Below are 26,387 nucleotides of genomic sequence, written 5' to 3'. Positions count from 1 at the left end.
GCATACATGTGTATATGGTATGGACAAGTGCGGAGGAGTCGCTGGCTCTTGAGAATGTTGGGGAAGAAGAGGAGGGTCCTCGACGAGGGAAACTCTGCGGTGGAGGAGGAATTGCTTTTTGGATGACGCGCGCGAGTTTGAAGTACTTTTCGTGTGTGGGTGTATTTTTGATACCCCGTCGCTGCTCACGCGGTGGTACGTTCTCTTGACGACAGACGGTACTATGTGAGGAGATAGAGAGAGCCAGACCGATGTTGAGCACTTTTCGGGGATCTACAATTTTATTGCAATTTTTCACCGAAATTTTTGAAATTTCACACAAATCTGGTGAAATAGGACCTCAGAATTGTGAATCCTTAACGATGATCCCTGATATTTATATGGTTCGACTGTTCTGGTATTTAAATGTATCTATAATTGTGTAAAAATAATAATATAGAACTTCTTGGTTTCTAAACGAAATATTGAAATTAAAATTAACCAAGCGATTAGATGAACAAAGATATACGTTTGAAATTAAAAGTTTTACAATGATTTTTCAACAAAATTGAATATTATTGCATCCAAAATGCCTGGCAGCAACAGTCAACAACTTTTTTTTTTTATAAATATATTTTGACGTGTTACGTTTCCACGATACGAGAGTCACTAGCACCTACAAAGTCGTGCACACGTGGTACACGCTCAGTCTTACATATCAAGCCGCACCAGGTGGCCCAACAGCTAAAACAATTTGCTATGAAATTTTTTTTTTTTTTTTTTTTTTCTTGACTTTCACGCGAGAAGCCAACAAGAAGGGAACTGCGCGAAATTCTGTACCCGTGAGTACAATAACCTTCTTTCTTTTCCAACTATCCCTGCCAAGCTGAAGTTTTCCCTTTGGCGCTGCTGCAGCCTACTTTTTTTTATTATTACACACGTGATGTAAGCATTACGTTTTGTGCACGATGAAAAATGTTTCGTAGAAATTTTTTTTTGCCAAGGCTTCCCGCAGGATTGATATTATTATTTTACCCTTCGTATCGTACTTAAAGTAATAATCATCATAAATTTTTACGACCAGCACTGAGAAATCACAATTTTAGCCAGAAAGGGATCGTTTATATGGCAAAATTAATGCTGCTCCACTTCAACAAAAATTAATGTTACCCACAGGGTTTTGGTACAAAGAGCATGCATCACATTCACAATTATTAAAGGATGCCCAATGCTATCCCACGCATAAAATGAACGGAGCCTCAGATCCGACCTCTTTAATTACACGCAACCGGGAGTGCAATTTTTAATTTTCGAAAAAAAAAGTTAGCTCGAAATTTATTTTTCTATTCATCTTGGCCCGAATTGGTTCTCATATTTTCCAGGATTATGCAGATGAACGGAGAGTAAAAGGCTTTGTATCCGCAATCAGGTCCTGCAACGTAGGTACTCGATTTATTTTTAAACAACAGTATCAAGAGCAACTATGAGATTCTCTAAAATTTTTGAAAATCAAATCAGCCTCCAGAGATAGTAAAAGTTTTTTATTTGGACTGATTGACCCAGTCCGATTAAAATGAGAATGATTCATCACTGATGCTAGACTTTCTTTAATTTAAAATTTTAGTTATTATGTTTTGTGATTTTTTTAAATCATATCAAAACAATATATATGATACGGGAAAGTTGCGAATAGTCATTTTGATTTTAAATTCATAAGGATTTTATTACTCTCACAAAAAGTTTTATTAAACATTGTTTAATTACACAAGCGGTGTTTACCTGCTACTTGATTGTAGTACATTATGTCAAAAGGGATAAAAGTACGGTATGTTCTCTTAGGTGTTAATTGACACTCCAGCCAAAATCAAAGATAACAAGAGTTCGAGAGATTATGCTGAACTGGTATCAAAAGTCTTGTATACATTTAAAAAAACATTATTACACGTTTTCACTGACAATTTTAGGATTCAAATTACATTACAAACTCTACAGCTTGTGTTTCATTATACTTGAATAAAAAATGTAAGAAATCTTTTTGCTTGAGGGGGAAAGTGGTCGTATTGATCAATCGTCGACAAAATCCATGTGCGATAGTTGTAAATATTACCCAAGACGGTAGGAGTAGCTAAATTTCCACATTCATAACCTCCAAGAACAATACCAACTAATTCGTGGTTAACGACAGCAGGGCCTCCAGAATCTCCACCACAAGTCTTATCGTATCCATCTCCAGCGCAAAAAATTCCGTTGGTCATCTCAAGTTCAGAATACATAAATTGACATTCAGTTTCATTTACGACTGGGAGCTGAATTTTTTTCAATTGTGGCGACATTACGCTATAAACCTGCAAATAAATATCATTTGTACCGCTACAAATCAGTTACACAAATAGTAAGTAATATAATTATGTATAAATGTCTTTCAATTTCATAGTTTTTCGTTAATATTATCCCTACACGATTCATTTCTTCGGTAATAATAATCAGTTTTTTGTTGGATTAACTAGAAATTAAATACGATTTTTTTTTGGTGTTACCAACTAACGAATTTTCCAGCTCAATTTCAGTTGAGCTAACTTGAGTTTTTTGTTCTGCGAATGTCTTTATAAATTATGACAACATATAGTACGTAATAACTGGCACCCATTAAAAGAGTGTAATCAAAATACTGTTAAAAATGCTTTCCGTTTGATGTTCATGAGTACAAAAGTTTTTTTAAAACGGGCGTAAATTAAAAAAAATACTCACATCCTCCTGTCCGTATCCAGAAACCGTGAGAATCGATGAAACTTGAGGTGGACTTTCAGTTATATTGATAGTCATTTGATTCTCATCAAATGTTATAGCTCTTTTCAACTGAAAAAATTATCAGTATAATTAATAGTACAAAAAAAGTTATTGTTTCAAAAGATAAATTATAAAATAATGTGTATTCTTACTCGTATAAGGCTGATGTCATCATATAATATTTTATATGCAGGATGAATAAAAACTCTTTCAATTTTGTGTAGTTTACCTTCTTCGGTGTATGTTGAATTCGTCAGGACGGCAAAATTTGTATTTCTAAAAACATAGATAAATACGTGTCTATACTTTTAAAATCAATTTTTTAAGTTTTATTTTTTGTAATTGTCACCTATCACTAAAACAATGCCCAGCAGATATGAGCCAATTTTCACGTATGATTACGGCACCGCAGATATGCTTGCCATCTCCCAAGATTGAGGCCTGTTTGATGTCAGAAATGAATAACAAAATTAAAATACTAAGAAACTTTATAAAATTGTTTTTGTAATAATAGTATTACTTGATATGGTGTATCCTTGACATCTACATAATTACTTCCTGTAGCTCTGCGATTTCTCGATGAACCTTTAATTATGTACCTTTTAAAAAAATGTAATTATGTGGTGCAATGGTGCTACCGTGGCATATTTTTTTTCTCTTTTTTTAATTTATTTAAGCAATCTTGATTTTCAAACGAAATTATTTCATTGGATGGCAGATTTTATAAAAGAAAATGCACAATGTGCACCATTGCCAGACTTTAACTACTCATACGTACTTATCACAATTTGTAAGTCTGATTTTCATGTTCAAGATGAGTAATAATTTCATTTTAGCCACAGTTAGAAACAACTAATAACCGGCATTTTATCCCAGTTCTTATTGTGATGTAACGTAAAACATCTTGATATTACTCCAAATATTATCAATACGCATTTCAATATCATTATTATCAAAATTATGATAAAAGAAAGATGATGCAAAAAAATAAATCTTATTTCTGACAAGTATAAAGCTTCAATGGCAAGAAAGCAGAAAAATACGTAAAGTTTGTAATTTAACTCACGAGGTAAATTTGCAGCCTGGCATCCAACGATGAGAATGAAATAAATCAATAAAAACATTGTAAAATTTAGGCTTGCGTTAAGATGAAATGAATTGTTCACTTTATTAAGAAATGAAGCGTTTGTACACTTTCCAACTGAATGTTTTTTTGAACACGCGACCAACAACTCTACTAATATTCTAATACATTTCTAAATCACTTTATGCTCACCTTGTTAAAATTATTTCAAAGCTTATCGCAAGAAACCACAGTCATTAATAAACACTATCGTGTAAATTAGAATTGAAACAATGTTAATAAATATTTAATGATACCGCGTCGACGTGTTAAATCGTAAGTTCTGATAGATTAACTGATAATATATTTCCAAAAACTTGTTTTCCGTTATTTTTTGTATTTTGTCATTTACGTATCCCAATCCCCACCTCTACCACCGTATTCCTTTTTTTCTCCGATTTCTTTCCACTTTATCCGAGTATACGAATCTTTTGTGCAAGCCAAAAAAATACTTTTGCCTACTGTGGACGTTTTTTTAAGTACTTTTGGACATTCATCGCGTCCTCAGTTGGAAAAATATTAGGGTGTGTATTAAACCAGGGCAAGCACAAGGAGCACCTCAAGCCCGGGTGCAAAGTCTACTATTCATATTATTTCAATCAGTACTACTGAAATTTCACTAAAATCACAAAGAATTTAGTAAAAAACGCGCCATCATTATTTTTTCCTCGGCTACAGTCTACACAGATCGTTAAAATAAAGTATTTTAAGGTGATAACGACTAAGTAGGAGCTGATACGTGTGTTGGACGATTGTGTAAAATATGGTGCGTTTAACAAAGACATAACAATCAAACAGATAATTTGAAAGGAGCTTTATTCTTTGTCTGATAAAATGGTACGTGCATGTTTATCACGAACTACATTTAATACAAATTCTAAGATATTCTTTTGTCAAAGTAGAAACACTTAAACAGGCGATTGTAAATTTTTTTTTGAAACTTCCCAGATAACAATGACAATGTTTCAATTTCGGTTGCTTTCATGATCGGCAAATATGTGGTCGAAAACATGCATATGTTAGGTTTAATAAATTAATAAAAAGAATGTATGCTCACATGGTATTAATTATATTTAAAAAATGAGATGATTGAAATAAAATGACTACGTTCCTTTAATATCTTGTAGCACTTAACGTGGCTTGGTTTTGCATATTTATGAAATGGAATTTAACTAAACGACACTCAAAATGTTCTAAGCACCTACCATGTCTGCTTTTTTGACAAAAAATACACATATAATTTGAAACAAATAAAAATTACTAACACTTCAATAGTCTGAAATTTAGCATATCAATGCTTGTATGAAGCCTAGTTTTCTGCCGTGTGGTATTATGTGTTTATGACAGTGTGGCCATTTTTTATTTAAAGTGACCCAACATGTAATAAAACTGTACATCTGTTGTAAAGCAGTATAAAATAGGTAACAGTTTAATGATGATAATAACGAACCCTCTTACCCTTTTTGGGGTAGTTTTGAAGGTAAAGGGAGATGGAAAATGTCTGCCAGCACTATGTAACGTTGATGTGATAATTTGGAAATTTATTCGTCAAGATACTATTATTCAATAAAAGTGCATGTTGGGATGAGAATATTCCACATTTTTAGATCTAGTTCTATCTATTTTTTCTGACTTATAAAATATCAAAATCTTTTTTTACCCTTGGTTTCATACCATACGTCTGATAAGTATGGAGTATTTATGCGCACATTTCCCTAGTTATTGATTCAATTTTTTATGCATTTTATATCCAGCAACGTTAAAGCTTGAATGTTCACACTGCATTCTTACTTTTCTTGAACTTGTTGAGGACAAAGAATATTATTTTCACGCAGCAAAAACGAATGGGGTGATAATTCATGAGGGTGCAATAATAAGCTACGTTAGTTTCATTTCAATTGATTATACAAACTTTATTTTGATTTTTCTTAAAAGTACATACAATAGTATACCGAAATAAGATCACTGATGTGTATAAATTGTGACAAAAAGTGTGATAAATTTTACTAAAGCAGCAATTAAATCGAGAATATTATCCATGTAAACATTAGTCAATTATCGAGGCTAATTTTTTAACCAAGTAGTGTTTTAGTATAAATTTTGTGAACACTACTAAAAAAGTAAAAATTGTCTCAACTTCTTAGAGTTTTATGACATAAGATTGAACAAACTTTTTGTGATGTTCTTCAAGAGAGTCATAGTCTTCAATGACTGAGTCAATCCACCAGCGATAGTCGTAAATACTAGAATATATGCTAGAAACATTCGATTGAACGCATCCATATGGTGTAGAAACAAAACCAACCAGTTCATGATTTATTACAGCAGGATTACCATAAGAAACACAAGGATTGTAATCCACATCTCCAGCGCAAAACATATTTTTGGTTGGACTATATATTTGGTTACACGTTTCTTGGTCTGTCATTGGCAAATTAATTAATTCCAATTTCGATATCACTGGGCCTTCCAACTAAAAACAGGACAGAAATTTTTGAAAAGAGCTTTCGTTATACTGTTAATCACATCAACATGTGTAGATAAAACTTACACTTTGTAAAAGAAATCCAGACGTATTAAATGACGTATTAGAATAGACATAATCAGCCATGTTAATTTTGTTTTGTTTCTGATTAAATTCAATAGGTTTTTTCATCTGAAATAATCATTGATTTTTACTTCAACCGATAAAAGTAATAGTGATTGTTAATGCTGAGCTAATAAATAATGGAATGCACCCACCCTTATTAAGCAGACACCAAAATCTGATGTTGATATTCCAATACTAATTATGTCTTCATGAACGAAAAATCGTTCAATATTATGTAAATTTCCAGCTTCAGGTTCTGCTGAACCAGTCAAAACGGAAAATTTATTAGTTTCACTAAAAACAGCGATATAATTACTTATAGTTTTATACTCTATATCGACAGGCTCATTGCTCAATCAAAGTATTTCTAATAAAATGGATTTTAGTTATTGAATCCGTATAAAAGAGGCCGTTCTAACAAAAATTTTTAGTAAATGATTTTAAAACTAAAAAATTAAACACAAAGTAAAAAACGTGACTACATGTATATATATATAAATTTTTTGTCTTGAATTTATATTTCGTAGAATGTTAAGTAAAAATAATGTAAGATATGTTTTTAACAACTTTGGATTTGATATACGAATGCTAAACTTTGGCATTGATCAATCATATTAATTTATAATGCTTCAAAATAGACGTAAGCCATCTGTTAAATATTTTGATTGATCTTGAGTGTATACTGATTGAGTAAAGAAAAAATAATTGATTTGCTAAGATAGTTACTTGAAAGGGCAACAATAGGAGCTAGAAATGAGCCAATGTGTCGCTATGATTGTAGCACCACAGTAATATCTTCCATTCATAAGAAGTGAGGCCTAAATATTATTGGTAGAAATAAATTAGTATGATGGAATAAAGAAAAATCTTGACAAATTGCAACTGAAAAAGTAATTACTAGATAAGGCATGTCCTTTATTGACATTGAATTCTCGTCATCAAGTGTGGAATCTTCCAATACAGCTGTAAACACAATCTTATTAAAAATATAACACATAAATAAAGATTTAAAAATGTAACAGTAGAAAAATGGTAGTTTTCGTCAGATAAGTGCCATCGTCTCTGGGGCTATTTTGTGGTGGATATAAGGTAGCCGTGGTGCGATGGCACTCATGTGGCGAATCCTAATTTTCCTACCTAGGGCGCAGTATCCTCTCAAAAATGCCAGAGGTAGGAAAAAAGTAATAGTCAGACAACCTATGACACCGTAACCGGAAAAGCTCGAATAATTTTTTTAGTATAATTTTTAGTGTCCTCTACATTTAGAAAAACTAAAAGATTTTACTAGCAATCACTGAGGGACTGATTTAATTGTGCATTTGTAATTATTCTTTGACAATCGAGCATCTAGTGGAAGTGTAATTGTTACATCAAGTCACAATGTAACCAGTTCTCCAAATAAACATTTTGTTAAATGGACATTTTTAAATGTTGAAGTATACATTTCTTAAAAATACGGCAATTACATTAAACTATACCAATCGAATTCGAGAAAGAAAAAATCACCCTCAAGTGAGGTTTGATTGCGCAATCTTTTGAAACAAAGACTACTTGGTGCTCGATTGTCAAAAAATGTCTGCTCATGGAGGATTATGTTATTTCCTCCGGAATTGCTGATAACAATTTTTAGTTACTACTCGAATTAAATAATTATTAATCTTGATAAAATTTATTTACGTTAAAACGTGAGAAACAAATAAACTTTACACTACTTATATGGATTTACTTACCGTAACTGTAGGCACCCTGAAAACTGGCGACTAGGAATATGATAATCCAAAAAATCATTGTACAGCTCAAGTAGGTTATTGAATTTGAAGAAATGTCTCAATTTTCTTAGAAAAAAGATTTTTTTTATTTGATCAATGATATCAATACCTAACACGACTTTCAGAAAATCTGCTAAAATCTATATGAATATTTGAATGTCTTTTTTTTCAATTTGTCAGCTTTACTAAAGATTACAACTACTTCGAGACATAAGAACGACTGACGAACATGAAATGCGACTAGATTTAAATTTTATTGATGTTTCATTGACGTACGTCGCTTAGGAAATAAATCCATTAAGCACGACTTTCAAATCAACGTATTTCTAACAGCCCTGGTAGTATTAACGTTGATAATTATGTATGTATATGTTTCCTTACAATTATCACCTCACTAATTTCAGAAGTGATATTAAAAAATTGTTGGCTATTGTAGCATTTAATGAACTCGACAGCTTTTGAGGAATTCTTTTACTTAAAAAAAAACAAGTCGTAAACCAAAAACTTTTTTGAACGAAAATTTTTACAGGTAAAAGGATGTACTGAAACAAACAAAAAATTTTTTTTTATGTGATTATAATTATCTGTAAGAAGTATTCATACAAACTTCTAATTATTCAGCTATTGTTTAAGTGCACGAGACAGTGAATAACTGGAAAATTTACAACTCGGATTCCTTGAAAACACTAATTATTTTTACTTATTTGACATAGGTGTAATCGGAAGTGTTTTTATGTGAAATAAGTGGTAATTTTTTAAGATTTTTAAGATTTTATGTACGTGGTATAAAAGAGGACATCATTTGAATGAAAACAATAAACATGAGGATTTAACAAATTTTTTTCATTGTCGATACTAAAGAAAGCAGCAACTGAAAAATTGTCGTGCTGTTAAGTCACACAATTCAATAAATTAAAAGTCTTGATTCTAAGACCATTAGTCTGTAGCTGTTTTTAAGCAAAATAACAATAGCAACATCATGCTTTGCATTATAAGTATGGGAGTCGGCATAGTGAGGCGAAACTTTTCTAATAAATATGTAATGTTAATACTCACCACATGCTACATTCGTTCAAAATCAAACTTTTTTTTTCTACAAGTATACTCTATTACTCCATAAAACAACAGTACCTACTTTAAAATCATCTAAATTCTTCAACATAAATAACAACTATTCAGTATGAGCCGCGTATACCTACAGTAACCAAGATGTACTTTGTAAGCACACCGTATGAAAACAAAAAAATACGAAACCCTTGATGATCCATGACGAAACCGTATTATTTAAAGGATGAAAAAAAAGTAGCAATTAAGGACGTAATGTCTCAATTCTCCCGTAGACGTAGCCGAGATTTTTTTTTCGGAATAAGTAAGCTTCCACTGCTGGGGGAGGAAAAAAAAATCCGCGTATCCATGCAAAGGCTCACATGACGCCACGTGCACCCCATGGAAGAAAGAGAAGGGATCAACTCGAGGGCCGTGGACATATTGTTCTGCTCGGCTCGTGCATAATGCATGACCGCGCGAGGGAAAGAGGCCGTACAGGTATATATACTCGGATTTCGGCTTGCTAAAGGCTGGCGGGCACCATTAGTCGCGGCCAGCGAGGAAGGAACTCGCCTCGACAAAGGACCGTGCGGGAAGAAAAAGAGCAGGATGGTGTCCGTATTGCACGCTTTGGGGGGGGGGGGGCGAACTTTCGAGAACTCGCGGAGCCCTAAATCGTGGCCAGAGCATGTGGAATGTTTGAAGTCGAAACAAAGCCACAGTCACACGTAAGAAGGATCCCGCGAGGTGTGCTTGATTCCACCCATAAATGTATGTGTGCGCTCGCACCTTTTAATTTTGGCCCAAGCTTACGAGAGGAAAGCAGTACATTGTGTCGGAGGGTTGGACGCTGCGGTCGCGGTGGAATTCTATGGGTCTACTTTAAATTACAGGATCCATGGGGACGTATGAGTTTCAAGCGTATGTCCCACACGTAATCGTACAGGATGTACATTAAAGATATATTTCGTACGACAACGCTAATGGCGATGGATTGCGCACGTGTGCGAAAAAAAAAAGATTACTCGAATAAATTGGAATTCATAGGAGCGATCGGGAGAAATATTAAATCATAAGCATCACGTGGCGCAGAGATGAGTAATGGAGAAGGTGAAAAGGGAAGGAAAAAATATGATACACGACAGCGAAACGAAGAGGACACCGCGTTCAGCGTAAAAACGTGCTAGGGATTTTTGTACGAGTGCGAGATAAAAAATTCGGTAGCGCATCCCCGGGAAGGACGTACGTATCGAAGCTTCGGTCGTGATGCGAAACCAATAATGTCGCCCACGCCTCCTCTTATTTTCTAGGGAAAACGAGCGGGTGATGGACACAAATTTACCGTCTCGTTTTCCGCCACAGAGACGGACTGTATTGGATTTTTTATCCTCCAGACTGCGTTTTTGGATGAAAGACCAGCTAACCATGTTTTGTTTTGCAACAGCATACAAGTGACGACATTACCTCCTACTCCACTTGTGGAGAATGGGCGGGGGTGTTTGCTTTTCATTAGCGTTTTATTAAATGGTGTTTGCCCTCCGTATGAATCCGTTGAGGGTATCGCTCTATTATCATCTTCCTCTGGCTCTTGTTCCGTAATTATCACTTGATTTCCGTGGCTTGCGTTTCATGGGCGCACGTGACGTGAATTTTAATTAGCCCGTACATTATTTTTGTGGGCTTTAAAGTCACATTGTTTTTTCACATTTATTTGATAAACGAATGTCCGTGTGTCCTATTTTCTCGTAAAGACATCAATTTTGAAAGAAAAACAAAAAAAAAAAAAAACTGTACAGAGCTGGAGAAGAGTTGAAATTGACTTGAATAGAGGGCTGGATGCACGATGCAAAAATCGATGGCGAAAACGCGATATGAGATTCTTTTCGAAGAATTTTTTTAACCAGGTCACGTTTACCCTCTGGTTTTTTGTCCTGGAGCTTTATAGAGGACGTTCCAAAGGATTCTCTAAGTAGGTGGAACATTTCGGTCGTGTAATAATGGCAGCTAGGAACGTCTAGAAGATAGAAATGAGGATGAAATAAATCGCAATGCTGGTTCCATTATGAAAATAAAGTAAAATCCCTCTTTAACTTTGACGAAGTGAAATCTGAAACAGACCTAATTTCAAAGCTGCCATAAAGAGCGAATACATCTTCCGGATTTACTTTTTTCTCCAAAGTAAATTATGTCTTGAGTACACTTGTCAGATATTTTTTTGTATTATCTCATGTAATTATTAGTTGAAACGACTCTCAAACCAAAATCACGTGATGTAATAACAAAAATTTTAAAGAGGTTTTGGTACGTTTGATTGTCTGCAATCAAAATTAAACCTTTTTTTGCTACGTTAAGCTACTGATTCTCAGGCAACAATGGAAGTCACAAAATACGATAGTAGAATCCTTACACAACAGTTACATATAAATTTAGTTTTTATGAAAGCTTAATTGGGGCACATCAATAATGTTGCAAATTTCACGCTGTAAGTCAAAAAGAGAGCTCTGTGAATAACTTTGTCCACAAGACACCCGCAACTGCTTGTAAGAAAAAAAGCAGTAAACAAACCAGCAATACAGAAGAAAAAAAAAATAAGAGGCGAAGACCCAGAGAAAACAGGAACACACCCCTCGAAGCGCAGCTACGCGTAAAATTTCATGAAGAAAAATTTTCCGGTCTACCAGGCGTGGCGCGTAAAAGGGGGGAAAAAAGATCCCCGGCGTACCACTCGGGAGCAAGGTGTATTAATCCCGGAAGAAAAGGGAGTCTCAGGCGCGCGATCTCATTCGGGATGCATCTCGAGTAGCTCATTCGTCTCAAACGCCTGCCCCCAGCTCCCCCGCATTTACACTGTTACCTACAGCGAGGCTGCAAATTTCTCACACGCTTGTACACACGTGTGTGTGTACATTCAGCCGCGAAGGAAGGACCTACATCACCCGCTGCAAGTGTTACTCTACATGCATGTGCGTTCATTTGTTTGCGAGCCCGTGGTAGCTTTGTTGCATGTACACCACAGGCGTGAAGCGAAAAGAGAAGACTGGAGCTGGACTATTGTATAATTTACGAACTTGCAAAAAACGAACTGCCAGGTGGTGAACTGACTCTGTGTTGTGTGTTTAGACGTTGTGGCTGTTTGTTTTCGGATCTTCGTCAATTTAACAAAAAAACGGGTAAATTAATATTCAGTTGTTCTTCGAATCACTCCGATGAGATCAGTGTAGATTTTTCTGACGTCTGACTAAACTCAGGTTTTACTACTGAATCGTCTCCAGCCGCTGCAACGGTACATGGTTGTGTTTTGCTAGATAGATTGTTTATCTAATAAGACGTTTCATGTGTTTTCTGAGCAAACAAAGACACTCTAGCAGTTCATCGTGGCGTTTAAAAGCAATTCAGTGATAAAAATCGATTTTAGTCAGACGCCAAGAAAAAATCGCCTCGTCAGTGCATTTAGACAGAGTGTATCGTATCATTTCCGCATTGCAGCTATTTCTTACGAGCTGGAGTGATAGAAAGAAAATATTTTCTTCAACAGACACATGAACAGGGGGTTTTATCTGTGCGCTATATAAAATTGAAAAGGGGCTTGCTTTTGATGGCGCAGTTTTATCGTGGAACCGTTGGCTTTTGCGAGTCTCGTGACCTGCTAATGGGAAGTTTAGTGCTGCTTGGGCTTTTTCTTTTCTAATGCTGGGTTTATTTGGTGAGTGGTGATGATATCTATTCGCTATAGGTACAGATTGCAAGTTGAAATTCTTGTCAATTCGACATTTCACTAAAAAAAAAAATCTGATAACAGTACTTCTAACCACCGTTAATCCTTCAACTAGACTTTATTTGACACAAATCGATATCGTTGCTTAATTTTTGATGTTTCAGCTGAAAACTTTTTCAATTATTATTTTTTATATCTCCCGTTTTTTAACAGCATTTTTTATAACGTAAACAATCATATTACGATTAAATTCAAAATATTTTAATCTAGTTTCAAAATAAAAAAGCATGTACGTAAGAATAAATCGCAAAGAATAATGAAAATGAATCTTAAAAAATAAATATATATACATCTATACATTTTTACAATTTTCAAAATTACTGTGCAATTTACTTATCTTTTTATACATTTTTCCACAGTGTTCCTCCTGTTGAAAAACATAACGCTTTTTGCACCAAAAGATGCTCCTTATAAGGTATTTTTTGAGTGAAACCTTTAAAAAAACATAATTTCCTACGTGTGTATTTTCCTTAATTTTTCTAAAATCTTAAATATCGTTAATATTTATGAACTTTTTATAAGTTGGACGTAATAACGTAAGCACTTTGACTCTTTCATTCATTTCCACACACGATGTACAACCCCTCCTAGTAAAAAAATTGTATCGTATAAATAAACATCAATCTCAAAACAAAGCGTATCAATAGATCACCTTTAAATAACACAACTGAAAACAAAAAAAAACAAAAAAAAAAAAAAAAAAAAAAAAAAACACTTATCGCAACCCTGAAAATTATCAACTAACGAAGTGAAGTCAAACTCCAGGCAAACAACTACTTCCGCGCTAATCAGACAAAAAGCCATTCCCGGCGCCCAGCCTAAGCCAATGGAAAAGTAACTTTCCAACCTCCCCAGCTACCCCCTCTCTCTCTCTCTTTCATTTCTCGCTTGCAAGCTAATATCGCAAGAAATACTGTTATTACTGCTAATATTTCGCGCCGAAACTTTTGCCTAAACTGCTGCTCCGTCGCTCCGACTCGACGAGTAAGAAAATGGAGACAGAGAAGCGCGCCGGTGGACTTTAAACGATACCCCACCTCGTATTTCACGTCTGCTCTTATTTACCACCTCCTCTAACTATGTCTCCGGCTCACTCGAGCGCGTGTGTATGTGTGGAAAAGTTATTCGGCATCATTGGCCGGGAGAGGAAGCGGCGTTGACGTCCAGGGCTAGGGTCTCGTTACGCGGGGCGTAATTGGCTCGCGTTATCCGCCCTGTGTACGTGTACTTCCACTCCGGCTCGGTGGGAACGCGAGACGGAACCGCTGGGCTGTGACCACTGGCTGCTGCGGGCAACTTTTCCCGAGACGAACTTGTGCTTCTTTATTGCTAGCCGTTTGCCACCGTCGTTGTTGCTGGTTTTCGTTTCTCAACTTTGCGACTCGACTCTTCTCTTTTTGTTTTTTTTTCTTTTTGTTTTTCAAACGGGTAATTTTTCATTCTCGTCGCGGGTTTTTGATACGAGGGGACGCACAAGTTTTAAGAAACGTGAGGGGCACCGCAAGGCTCCTTATCCATGCGACGTATAATATAACTTCTCCAAGTTAGATTGCGGCCCTGGATCTGGGGGCTCCTTCTCTCTTTGTACGCGTGGGTGTGCAGTATAGTGGCTTGTATCTATTGTAATTTATGCGGGAGTCGTTAAATGGGATCTTGTTGGGTAATGAAGTTTGTAAATAATGGAGCAGGAATGCAAATGGTGTATTAATTATTCGTGCGGAGGGGCAATAGATCTCTCGTCGTACCTGACACTGAATTAGGTGTGTCCCTAATTAGGTGCATCGTCATTTTTCATGTTTATTTACTTGTAGGGATTTCTTTTTTTTCATTGGTTTCTTCCGGGTGAAGTAAACACTCATGTTTAAAATGCATTGAGCATGAGTTAGTTCAAAAGTTATTTATCTTATCGATGATATATCGTTTTATTTAGTTTTATAATTGTTCAACTTTGGTGTCACAGTTGAGATTACAGTGGTTGGGGTACCATCAAAGTATGCCCTGAAAAAGCCACCAGGTGATAGTTTAAGACAAAACCTGGTGGACCCACACATGTGCAACGTAAAAACTTCGTTCAGATAGCAATGGTACAATTGAAAAAATTTATTTAGTGACTAAAATTTAATTCTTTTTCACGGATAAACTACTCCATCCCCTTAAAAAAATGTCAACGACAACGTCGTGTCGGACAGCGACGATTGTTCGAGTTGACGCATAGATATTCCAACTCTATTATTCAGTCTCGAGCTAACAACTCAAACCACAATGCAACGAGCCCATTGAACCCACTGGACGCCCAAAAACCCAAGAAAAAGAGCGAAGAACCGACTAATCTAGCGTGCAAATCCCCGCCAGAGCACGTGCGAGTGCCCTCCACTCCAGAGCAGCGCTTCCAAATTTAATATCGCTCAAATTCTCCCCTGTCGCCGCTTCAATCATCCTAAGCGGTTTACGAGAACCTCCTCCCTCCCCCCTCCCCCATCCCGTGTTTGATATTAATTAATAGAGCTACATGAAGAGCGTCCCCCCCTTGCCGTAATATTATACACGTGTGGCCAAAGCAGCTCACGGATTATGCACGTCAACGTCGAATTTCAATATCATCAAAACTTGCTGCGAGTTGGCGGTCCCGAGAGCATGTGTGCACATGAATTAACACAAAGTTAATAGAGCGAGGTACAAAAACACGCGTCATCGGCCGTGTCAATTGGAAACTAGATATGCATCAATTCGCCCAGTAATACTTTATACCAAAGCAGCTGTTTCATCGAATTGGATTTCAGCGATTTAACTGTGCAGATGATTGTCTCGTATCGTCTGTATTCGCCGTTCAACATAGGAATAACTCGATCCTACAGAAGTAACAACGGTTGGGCTGAGCTTCAGTAAACATAGCGTTTTAATATACAGCCAATTGATGTAAAGTTAGTACCTCGACAACTTTCCTTTTTTGTCCCACATTTTCGCTTTCTTGGCGCATTCAAAAACTATAAGCCCACCTTTGGTCTCTCCTCTCTGTCGACAAATGATGCCCCGAAGGTCCGAGCTTGCAGATGCAAAGACTCTCGAGAATCGTAGAAAAAACAGATCGCAAATCGGGTCGGTGCGGAGAGATCGTTCAATTTGCCTGACACACCAGGGTAGTTTTTGTCACCCTCGTGGAGCCTGGTGGTGTCGTATAGGTATACCTCGTCAAAGCTCGAATATCGATGATCCAGCAGATATTGAGTTTGAGAGAAAGTCAAGGGTGCCGAGGCTCACAGGAAGCGTATACAACATGCAGGGAGGAGGGAAGATAGTTGAGGTACATGAGAATAATCAATGCAAATTTACGGAGGACTGTCCTGAGAGCAAACCTGACATTTTTGAGACAAGGGTAGAAAAGCGAACGAAAGATCTTGAAGGCGTAAAAGTACAACGGAAGGAGGGGTGTGTCCGGGGGCTCTGTTGGATGGCTAATTCTCGTCCGTCCCTTTGTATGCACGCGCGGGTGCGTATGGCTCGAATCGCGAGATTGGAAAGGGTACGTGCTCTCGAGTCGATCGGTCCCACGAGGGAACATTATTACCCAAGTACGCCAGGGAGGGCGGAAAACACGATTTCCCTCGCCTTGGTCCACGCGCGCGCATTTCTCATTCATTCCTCTCGTCCTTTCTTTCCACAGAGCACCTTTGCAGCCCTTCATTTCCCCCACACCCCCTGTCGACAGGCGTTTCCTACACGTATATTCGTCCACTTGGAAAACTTCTTCTTCGCCCCTGCTCTTCCACTGCACTTTATCGCCACGCTCGAGAGGTCTCGCAAATATTACTTCGACGACCGGAGAATATTTTTGCGCTTTTTGCGTCCCTTTTAGAATTCGTGCGTGCTCGCTCGCGGAGAAAGAGGGGCACGGTTATTTATCAGGAAATTTTCTCGTTGATTTACAGAGCAGCGATATTGGCTTACGGAAACAAACGAATGAAAGTTTGGAGGAAGGGGTGGGGGTTATCATTCTCTGCCTGCAGTTTTATGCGGATTTCGAAGAATCGTATAATCTGAGATGGTGGCGTTTGTGATGGATGGCGAGCTCCCTTAGGAACTTTAAGCGCATCCCGATAAAAGAAAGATCCATCGGATGTATTATTCGGCCATTAAAGTTATTGGATTTGGGTTGGAATGAACATTCGCATGAATTACATCCGAGTGGACTAGTGCGGGATTGTTATGAGTGTAGTTTTATTTAAAAAAAATATAATCTCTTGCGAGGTTATCAAAAAGCAGAAATATCCGCTGAAATCAATAAAGTACGTTAGATGAAATGGAGACGTTTATTTTTAGGGACGTCATAGTTTAACAAATAATAGAGACATCGATTATTTCTAGACTACACAGCATTCATCAAAACAAAAATAAAAAATAAAATAAAATAGAAAAAAAAATCCCGAACGAAGCTCTTCATCACTCTCTGGAGTAATCAAGCTGGCCAGGGCAGTAAATACCAATAGCCCCGAATTTGCTTTTCCCCTGCCCACTCGTTTTTTTTTTTTTTTTTTTTTTTTTTTACTTTACCACCGGCGCACACTTCCTCCATGGGAGATAGCCCCGCAACCATCAATCTTTATGATGCCCAGCCAAGATTTCTGCCCACGCTGCGCCCGATCCTCTTTTTGACCGCGCGAGGAAGTATACACGGCAGGTTGCTCGCATTTCTGAACGAAAAAAGAGAGCCAAGGAAACAAAGCCGTTCGCGTACGAGGCGTGAAAATACACCACGTACGCGTAAACGTGATATACGACGACGCCGGGGCTCGTATCTTCGTCTCCGCGTCCCAGGGTGTATACGTGTACTCGTGTGTGCACAGTCTGTGGAGTTGTTACTCGTAAAGCTCCTACTATGACGCGTTTTGTATTACACGGCAAGGCAGGGCTCTGGGTGTTGCATATATATACGCGAGGGCTCGTGTACAACTTGCTTTTTGTACGTTTTTCCGTGGCTCGATGCCGAAGCTCTTAAGCTCTTGCCCGAGGTGCTGCTGCGACTGGTTTCTGCCTCCGAAAACAGCTCTGTCACGGGCTTTTTCCGCTCTTGCAAGGTATTTCGACTTTCTCGCGGATTACTTTATTTTTTTAATGTTGGAAGGTAATGTTTTTTTTTCTTTTTTTTTTTATCTTTTTGTCTAGAAAAAATAAAAAGTTGGATCGCTGTTTTTAAAGTTTTTCCACGTATAAAGATTTTTTTTTTTTTTTTTTTTTTTTTTTTTAATTTCTCGAGACAATTCTAACGGTACACAACGTTTCAAAAACGATAACAAAAATGTACTGAAAACGTAGAAAATTTATGCTGTTTTTTCTGGGTTCGTAGCAAGTGAATTTACATGTTACCATCTCGATTATAATATCTGAAATGTTAGAGTAAGTTTTTTTTATTTTTTATTTTTTTTTTCAGCAGCAATAGTAATATAAAATTTTAATTATTCAAACTATGGAAAAAACTGTGATAAAGTAGTTTAATCTACTACTACATACATACATCTACTACTAATACATTGTATGTTGCCACTGCGATAATATTACCTATAATTCGGCTACATGAAAGAAGGTTCACGAGTAATTTTTAATCACCAAAATTTGTAAAAAATTTTTCATGTTTTCAAATGTTTTCGTCACCTCACTATAACAAAAACGTTTTTCAACGTTTTGGGCTACTCGAAGAGGTTAGCCATAGGGTGGTTTCGACCCCATCCCCTGATAAGCTACCCTATCTATAGACCAAAGTGGAAGCGAGCTTTCGTCGCTGAACTGCGAAGTAAAATCAGCCGGAAGTTTCAAGCTGTAGAAAAGTCATTTCACCATTCGGATATCCGTTTTTACGTATTCATCTGTTGTACAGACGCGTTGGGGTGGCTTTTCTTTGTCCCAGCATAATATAGACAATATTTTACAACTGATAAGCCCATGCTCTCGCAGACGCACCAAAAGAGCATAAAGCACCTTGATAGTGTTTTACGATCGATAAAACTCGACGGTAAAACAGAGCTTGGCTCCGCGTCACTTCCGCGCTGTGCAATTAGAGCGATGCTTCTGTAATGGTTTATTCTTTCGTGGGAGGAGTTGAACTACGGCGTCGTTCGCATGCGCGGAGTTGCATGTGAGTGTGTGAGCAGTCGTTTGTTTAGATTTCCCGTCGGGATACGAGATAAAAAGGGTTTTTCCAATAAAAGTGTTGGCTGTAACGTAATGAAAAAAGTTTTTTTATCTGGAAATACATATATATACATACATACATACATATACATAGATCCCAGAGATACCTCACATATTACATCATCGATTCTATTATTTACATTACCCGCATATTTACAAACATCTATAAAATAATAAAGACAGCATCAATCTCAACTTAACAAAGATATAAGTAGTAATTTATGTACACATAAACTTTGACTTTCATAATAAATTACTTTTTTCTTGAAAGGTATAATGATGTGCTTGTGCACCGTAGTAGAAAAGTCACACCAGACATTTGTTTACCTTGATTATATCATTAAAAATGATAGTATCATAGAGTTATTTGAATTATTGACATTTTAAGTTAATATTCTTACCATACGCATATGACATGGGGACAAATTATTGATTGGACCGTTAATAAAATTACTGCCGATTTAAACCAGTTGTACGTCTGATCAACATTTTTTTACTCCACTGTAGCTAAATTTCAAGAACTATAATGGGGATAAAATGGTAACATGTTACAATGACCCAGGACCAATCAGTTCCACGCTATTTCTTATTTTTACTTCTTTGGTAAAAAAAAACTTTGACGAAGGAAACGGAGAAACAACCAACCAGCTTCACTGCTCTTCCCCTTTCAAAAAAAAGTTTGTCCATCTCCTGAGAGACCCTCTCAATCCTCGCTTGATCCATACCCCCTTTCCTCCTTTCGCGTTTTTCCAGCGTTATTTCATTAACTCCTTCCCTCCACTCAGACCTGACTGTTTCCATTTTTCTTGCCCTTCCTTTCTTCTCTTCCCTGCGCCGTACACCCATTGGCTATACGTTTCCTTGAAGCACCCGCTCACTTGCTCCTCTGGGCTATCTTGAGTGTATTTATCCTCTTGTTGCCTATTTCCTTGAATAATGCATTCTATTATGCGCTCCTTTGGCCCGCTCGCTTGCTGCTTTTCGTTCTTTTCTCCGTTTCGCCGCCTGCACTGCTCAACCCTATCTCGAGTCGGGCGCTCACTCGATCGGTCTCAAGACTTTTTTCTCTGATTAAACGGACTATTGCTTTTCGAGCTTTGTTTGAAAAAACAACTGTAGACGTTGAACTCTTTAAATCCTTTGGGCATTATTTTGTTACTTCGCAAGTAAGCGAATATCGATAAATACAACTAAATTGACCTCCCAATGGTATCTTTTGGTCGTTTCGATGGTGCAAGATGAAAAGAAGATGCTGTTATTAGGGGTGGCATTAGTGTGTACGATAGTTGCTTGACAGTGCCAGCGCAACAAGACGAAATTCGCTTGGGGTCTTTTGGAAGGAGAAACTTCCTTCCGTTTGGCTATCCGTGACAAGCAATCCCCTGAATTTTCATTACTCCCACTGCGAAGAGGAGAAAAAAAGAGCAGAGCAGCGCGCACATACAACTCCATTTTCCCAGAGTGTCCCCTCTAATACATGAATTTGCCATTCCATGACCATGGCTGTACCTTTTCCTTCTTTAACAATCCACTCACGGCGCGGTGCTTCTTTTTTCTCCTCCTCCCATTTTCCGCTGCTTTATCGCCCTTTCATTTCTGCCCACCTCCTACAAAGCTACCTTCCCACCCCCCCAGGGGCTCTCGCGGAAGTAGGCTAGTCCGGGCTCCCTCTCCTCGAGGGCGTACAATCGCAAGCGTCCAAGCATTTTGGTACATTTGCACAGCTCCGGGAGAACGCTTTCTTGCCAGACTTGCAAACATTTTCACGCCTCGAGTGATGTTTCGGTCGCTTGTGTGGCTCTTATTTGCTCAGGGGTACGTTTTTTGGTCAGCCATACGATTGAATTTTTGTGTGTGCGAGCACGGTTTTTCCAAGGCAAGAGATAAATTGATTATGTCCTCGTGTGATGAAACATTGGGTGTTACCGAAGGCAATAACGAACCAACTGAGGTACAGTAAAGTGAAGAAATGAAGGTCTTCTTTATTATTGCCCACAATCTTTTCGGACGAGTGTCGTCCTCACGCCTCGGTCGTTCGGAGGGGAAAAACGAGGAAAAGAGAGAAACCGAACAATGGAAGGGTGGAGAGGAGGAGCCGCGATAATGCGCTTTTTCCCTCTGGCGCGGCCGGATGAGCTTCGGGGGTGGGCGGACCGTGGACGGGAGCCGATGATAAACGGCTTTATCATCGGCAATAAAAAGCCGCGCGAGCGGCTCTTGAAAATGGTATTTTACTTGGTGTGTGTGTGGATACCCGAAGCCATACACAGGAGCCTTCGTCATCAATACGAATTAGTGGGGATGGACGAAATGGTAGGAAAAAGACGGGAATGGAATTTATCCTTTTTCAGACTTGTTGTTTTTTCCTCAACGGGATGATATTCGTTTTTACAGAGTTGGTTTGTTTTAATTCGTGCTCATCGCTATTCATTTGGTAGGAGATATCAAATGGACTATACCTTTACGTATTTAGATACTGTTGAAAGACATGCATTGAAAGGATGATCCTATTTGAGGATCCACAGGAGCAAAGATTAGTTTTTTTTTTTTTTTCATTCCTTATGTTTGTTCCAGAATAACTTGAAAAATTTCTTTCGTCATAATTTATTCTGATTAAACGTTCATAATCATTAAATGGAATAAAACCACTTTTTGTTCTGTTAAAAAGTTTACCAACTGCGGATGTAATTTAAATTAAACTCCGTGATGCTCTCCCTCGATCACTCAAAATTCTATCACGCAAAGTATTCATACAATATCAAAACTTTGTAATTTTCATTACGCGACTTTGCAATTAAAATTAGTGATTAAATCACGTACAAAATATAACAAAAAACAGCGGATAAAAGGTAGGATGACCGAAGGGGCTTTAAAAAAGTTAAATTTAAATTGTAAATTTTTCAAGTAGTAATTTTCTCTTTGCTGCATCAACACAAATAGAAGAAAGGTACTCTGGCTCCGGAGAGGGAAAGGGAGGATGAAGCCTCGACTAAAGCAGGTAGAGCAGCTCATATCTCACGAATGACAGTCGGGTCGTAAAACAGGTTCAGTTACTAATAAATCGTTACTCACCATCTCTGTAAAATATTCAGCACTCCTTGGGCGGAGAGAACAAAGCTCCGAGTCCAAAAGCGAAAAAAGAAGTCGGTGTGTGTTCGATCACCAGCTGCAAAGCACGAAGGAATAGCAATTTGCCAGCAACCCAACCAGGAGAGGTGCCATGGAGCTTTTTTTTCTCCCTCTTTCTTTTTTCTCCGACGATACAAAAGATCCAGTGTTACTCGCGCGTTCTGGCCATCAATTGTGTATATCTGGCTCTGGAATTTTTTAATTTATCCCCCCCCCCAGGTTATACACGGTACGTGGTAATAAGAATGGCTACGGGTAAAAAGAAACGCGCGTTCGATCATTGAAGATGGAGGGAGCGAGTTCAGTGAACGATTAGGCGTCACGGCTTTGGAGTTGCCGGGAAATCGAGGTAGTGGTGACAGAGGAGAGGATTAGGGGGGGCGTTTGGTTTCGCTGGTAACAAGATTAACCAGTTCTTACGAAGGCTGAATACTTATAGATGTGAAACTACATGCTAGGGTCAGGAAAAAATTTATAGTCCGCGAGTTTTGTGCCCACTTGCGTTGTGCAATAGATGGGCAAGTGAGGGGCTAAAAAATAGTATCGAAGACCTTGTAACTGAACGAAGATTCATGGAGTTTTTCCAAAAATCGTAGGTGGATGTTTCACGGCTGATGACGGTACGTAGGTTGATAAGATAAATACAATTTGTTTTTATGCGATTTATGTGATATTACAATCCCAAAACCATCAAAGAATTGCTCAAGTATTCCATACTTGCATTAATCAGCACAACACATTTTGAAAACTTTTTGTTACTTCATATGCCTTGTACCTATTAGTCATTTGTAATAAAATATATTGACGCGTAATTTTTAAAGATATTCATTTGTACATTCAATTTATAAAAACAAAGATTTTATTGGTATTCAAGATCGAAGTGAAAGAACAGATCGTTGAAACGAACTGAAGATTAATTTACTATTTCGTTACACATTTGTTTGGGCCCATCAATTCTTGTGCAATAAAACCTTCTACAAAGACATTCTTGAACTATCGAAACTCGAACACACATGTGCTAGTCAAAACCACAAACGTTGGGTTCACCTCTAAAGGAACGAGTCAAAATCATTTTCAAAGCATGCCATCTCCGTAACAGCGACTCGGGAATGGGAAAAAATTCCAAAAGCTGGGAGCAGAAATTCCCTCGTGCCTAGAGCAACGAAACTCCGAGGAAGAAAAAAAAAAGCTGTCGGGCCTGAAGCCCTAGACGTGCTCGCGCCGTTGCTGATCTCGTTACGACATGCGCGCTAGAGCGGAAATGGAAAAAAGAAAAAAAAAAAAAAAAAAAAAAAAAAAACAAGAGTACAGTAGGAGGAGCGGGAAAGTTACTACCAGCTTTTAATATCACCGGGCCACTGTATCAAGAGCCCATCCGCTCTCTGTTTCTTTCCCTTGGCTTCGCGTATGCTTTGCCCATTAGATTGAGGGTAATTCGATTTCCAGCCGATCCAGAGTGAGCAGCCCAGTGTCGCGCATGTGTGTACCGACTGTTTGTTCTTGCTCCAGAAGAATAAATTCACTCTCCTTCCACTAGGGAACTCCAGAGTTGCAGTTGAGTGCTCGAGTACGCGTAAGAATTGAAATCGGTACGTAGGCACGGAACAAAGCGTTTCCACGTTGGCTTGTTGTTTGGATGACTATGATGTGGCGGAGCAAGAGGTTTGTTCTCGAAACTCGAGTGCACGTTGGTAGAGCAGTGCTGACGTTGAAAAAGCGAGTTCATTCAACTGGTTCCGTTGATGCTTCTTTACGAGAACCGGAAGGGTATTTCAATTTTTATGTCCTACCGTTTAATTTTATACGTTTCTCAGGAGAAATCGTTGCTTTTAACATCTGCTGATGACGTTTTGAGAGTTAACGCGCAGGAAAAAAGGCATTTACTCGTAATTATTCGTTTTTGCTCATCTTCCACTGCGGTTGTGCCATTTATCATATCTGCACTTGCAGCTCGATTTTGATACTTTATGTGAATATTTTGATACTCATATCTTTAGGCTGGTATAACTTTTGATGAAGAGCATCGAAGTGGGAAACATTTTTTTCGAATCGAAACTACCAACCATATCAACTCTTACCATTAAAAAGATTATTAACAACACATAACCATGCAACATTTCATGCAAAAGTATTACAGCATTAATCACTCGTATGAGAGCCATGAGAAAGACTAATCCCTCAGTTATATCCTACACTGGCACCACTCCTGAGTTGAGCTTGGATTGTCAAAAAATTCGCAGCGTAACCAAAACATCCATCAACATGGAATCCCTAAACGCTACGTATCTCAGATAACGTGTTCCTTCTGGATCACTTTGGGGCCATCTTGCTTTTACGGGTAGCACTTGATCTAGTAGGCCAGAGATTTGTACGACCCACGCATTGATAACGCCGAAGAAAAACTTCGAACATGTCTGTGTGTGTGATCGTTGCTTTTTTAGTTTTTCAAGAACTTTCGACTGATTTTTGCAGTAAAAAAAATGAACACGTCACTCACAACAAAACCAATGAATACTAGTGCACGATGTTTATACCATACTCTGAACTCCAAGAGTGAAAAACTGAACGCAATGTAATGAGCCCTCGCTCACGCGTGAAGCCTTAAACGAGCACGCCATCGCGGACTTTGTTTCGGGCTAACAATGCACACACCTAACGCCCATGGCTTTACACTATCGCAAAAAGGGTAGTCACTGTAGCACTCTAGCTTGAATTACGACCCTCGACTTATCGGCTCGCCAAGCCTAAGTGCACCGAGACGACGACGACGGCTCGGTGACGCCGTGGTATCTTAATGCGAATCTAATGAGGTCGCGACGTGCAAGAGACGCTGCAATTGGTTGCTCGTTCATTTCTTTCGCTGGAAATTTCGTGGAGTGGATGGAGAGGAGGAAAAAAAGTACGGGCTTCAACTTTCTGGGTTTTTAATTGAGTTTTAGTTGGAAGAGGACAGTTTTGCAAAGCTTAAGTTCACAGATACTTTTGGGATGATCCAAGTGGATCAAGTATCGGTGAAATGGGCTTCTGTTTTTAGTTTTAGGTTGCGTTGTCGCTAATTACATATGTAAGTGATGATTGCGAAAGTTGGACTTAATGAGCAAAAGTGAGCACTATTGACGTATTCGTGTACATATATACGTGTGAAACTTTTTACGTCTTCAACGTCTCCGACTTTATTTTCCATCCAATATTTTGCCCAAACATTTTTCCACTTTACTCAAGATTAATGAGACACTCGAGTCAAAAAGATGCTGAATGCACTTGGCTGCAGTTAAAAGTCTTTGTTAAGTTATAATGAGATACTCTTATCTGGAATATATAGCCATGCTTTAGGTGGCAATCACTAGCAATGATTCGTTGAAAACTACTATATTATTGTTGAATATAATTAACATGCCATTAAAAAGTAATTTAAAATAAATTACTGTACTCTAACAAAAGAATTGCATTATACATCTAAGATATATAATAACATGAAATTTGAAAAAATATTTATCACCTTTTTTCGTACATGAAATTGTTGGTGTCTTACCAAAATCTGACATGATCTACTTAATTTAATTTTATCAATAAATTTTCTTATTCACAACCGTTTTGAGATATTACCCTGTAAGGTTCTATACTGCTGTATATTATTATGGCATTCATGTATGTACGCCATCTCCATTGGTAAAAAAATGGTCTATAGTGTTATAAAATTAATGTCTGACCAAAAACTATCATAACCTACTTGAATCGATCATAACGGTATTTTTACTTACTTTTATTACATTTCTCAAACGTAAAGTTATACACGAGCAATGCGATTATTTTTCAAGCAATATTTTAATAAAGTCTATTATGGCTGACCAAAGGCTTACAAGATCTACTTAATTCAATTATAACATGATTCTCATGGTTTCTTTAATATAAAGAAGCGTTACATACTTTTGTATGATTCTTCAAAATACTTTTCATCTTTATTTTTATACAAGATTAATGATGACGGACTAAAGCCTGGCTTCT

The 26,387-nt window shown here is 37.7% G+C and overlaps 4 protein-coding genes across 4 annotated transcripts in view; 2 read left to right on the top strand and 2 right to left on the bottom strand.

Annotated features, from left to right (window-relative positions):
* LOC106636928 (aldo-keto reductase family 1 member B1) overlaps nt 1-26,387 on the top strand; it is a 403,668-nt gene that overhangs the window by 93,380 nt on the left and 283,901 nt on the right. The gene's annotated exons all lie outside the window — the stretch shown is intronic.
* LOC106636960 (protein Fe65 homolog) overlaps nt 1-26,387 on the top strand; it is a 94,794-nt gene that overhangs the window by 21,606 nt on the left and 46,801 nt on the right. The gene's annotated exons all lie outside the window — the stretch shown is intronic.
* Nucleotides 1,705-3,953, bottom strand: LOC149374481 (trypsin-2-like). Its single transcript, XM_089593183.1, has 6 exons — nt 3,833-3,953; nt 3,287-3,351; nt 3,116-3,207; nt 2,919-3,042; nt 2,728-2,835; nt 1,705-2,324 (listed from the first exon to the last, which is right to left on the bottom strand). The coding sequence occupies exons 1-6, from the start codon at nt 3,888-3,890 to the stop codon at nt 1,983-1,985; spliced, it is 789 nt and encodes a 262-aa protein (XP_089449309.1). The 5' UTR covers nt 3,891-3,953; the 3' UTR covers nt 1,705-1,982.
* LOC149374480 (trypsin-3-like) lies at nt 5,863-8,341 on the bottom strand. Its single transcript, XM_089593504.1, has 6 exons — nt 8,210-8,341; nt 7,378-7,442; nt 7,206-7,297; nt 6,632-6,773; nt 6,441-6,545; nt 5,863-6,362 (listed from the first exon to the last, which is right to left on the bottom strand). Exons 1-6 carry the CDS (start codon nt 8,265-8,267, stop codon nt 6,030-6,032), a joined length of 795 nt encoding a protein of 264 aa, XP_089449630.1. The 5' UTR covers nt 8,268-8,341; the 3' UTR covers nt 5,863-6,029.

The sequence above is a fragment of the Copidosoma floridanum genome, unplaced genomic scaffold, assembly GCF_036245765.1.
Source record: "Copidosoma floridanum isolate Cflo_tuat_1 unplaced genomic scaffold, Cflo_Japanese_pri ptg000019l, whole genome shotgun sequence".
Taxonomy (NCBI): Eukaryota; Metazoa; Arthropoda; class Insecta; order Hymenoptera; family Encyrtidae; genus Copidosoma; species Copidosoma floridanum.
Note: the sequence above shows the minus strand (reverse complement) of the source record. Positions and strands in the feature narration are given on the sequence as shown.

What these genes read in the sequence shown, in the direction of transcription:
- LOC149374481 (XM_089593183.1), bottom strand. Translation starts at nt 3,890, where the DNA reads ATGTTTTTATTGATTTATTTCATTCTCATCGTTGGATGCCAGGCTGCA. An exon ending in TCAAGGATACACCATATCAA is followed by an intron (nt 3,208 to 3,286) that starts GTAATACTATTA and finishes GACATCAAACAG; the next exon opens with GCCTCAATCTTGGGAGATGG. An exon ending in CTGGATACGGACAGGAGGAT is followed by an intron (nt 2,325 to 2,727) that starts GTGAGTATTTTT and finishes ATTTATTTGCAG; the next exon opens with GTTTATAGCGTAATGTCGCC.
- LOC149374480 (XM_089593504.1), bottom strand. Translation starts at nt 8,267, where the DNA reads ATGATTTTTTGGATTATCATATTCCTAGTCGCCAGTTTTCAGGGTGCC. An exon ending in TCAGGGTGCCTACAGTTACG is followed by an intron (nt 7,443 to 8,209) that starts GTAAGTAAATCC and finishes TTGTGTTTACAG; the next exon opens with CTGTATTGGAAGATTCCACA. An exon ending in TTGGTGTCTGCTTAATAAGG is followed by an intron (nt 6,546 to 6,631) that starts GTGGGTGCATTC and finishes TGATTATTTCAG; the next exon opens with ATGAAAAAACCTATTGAATT.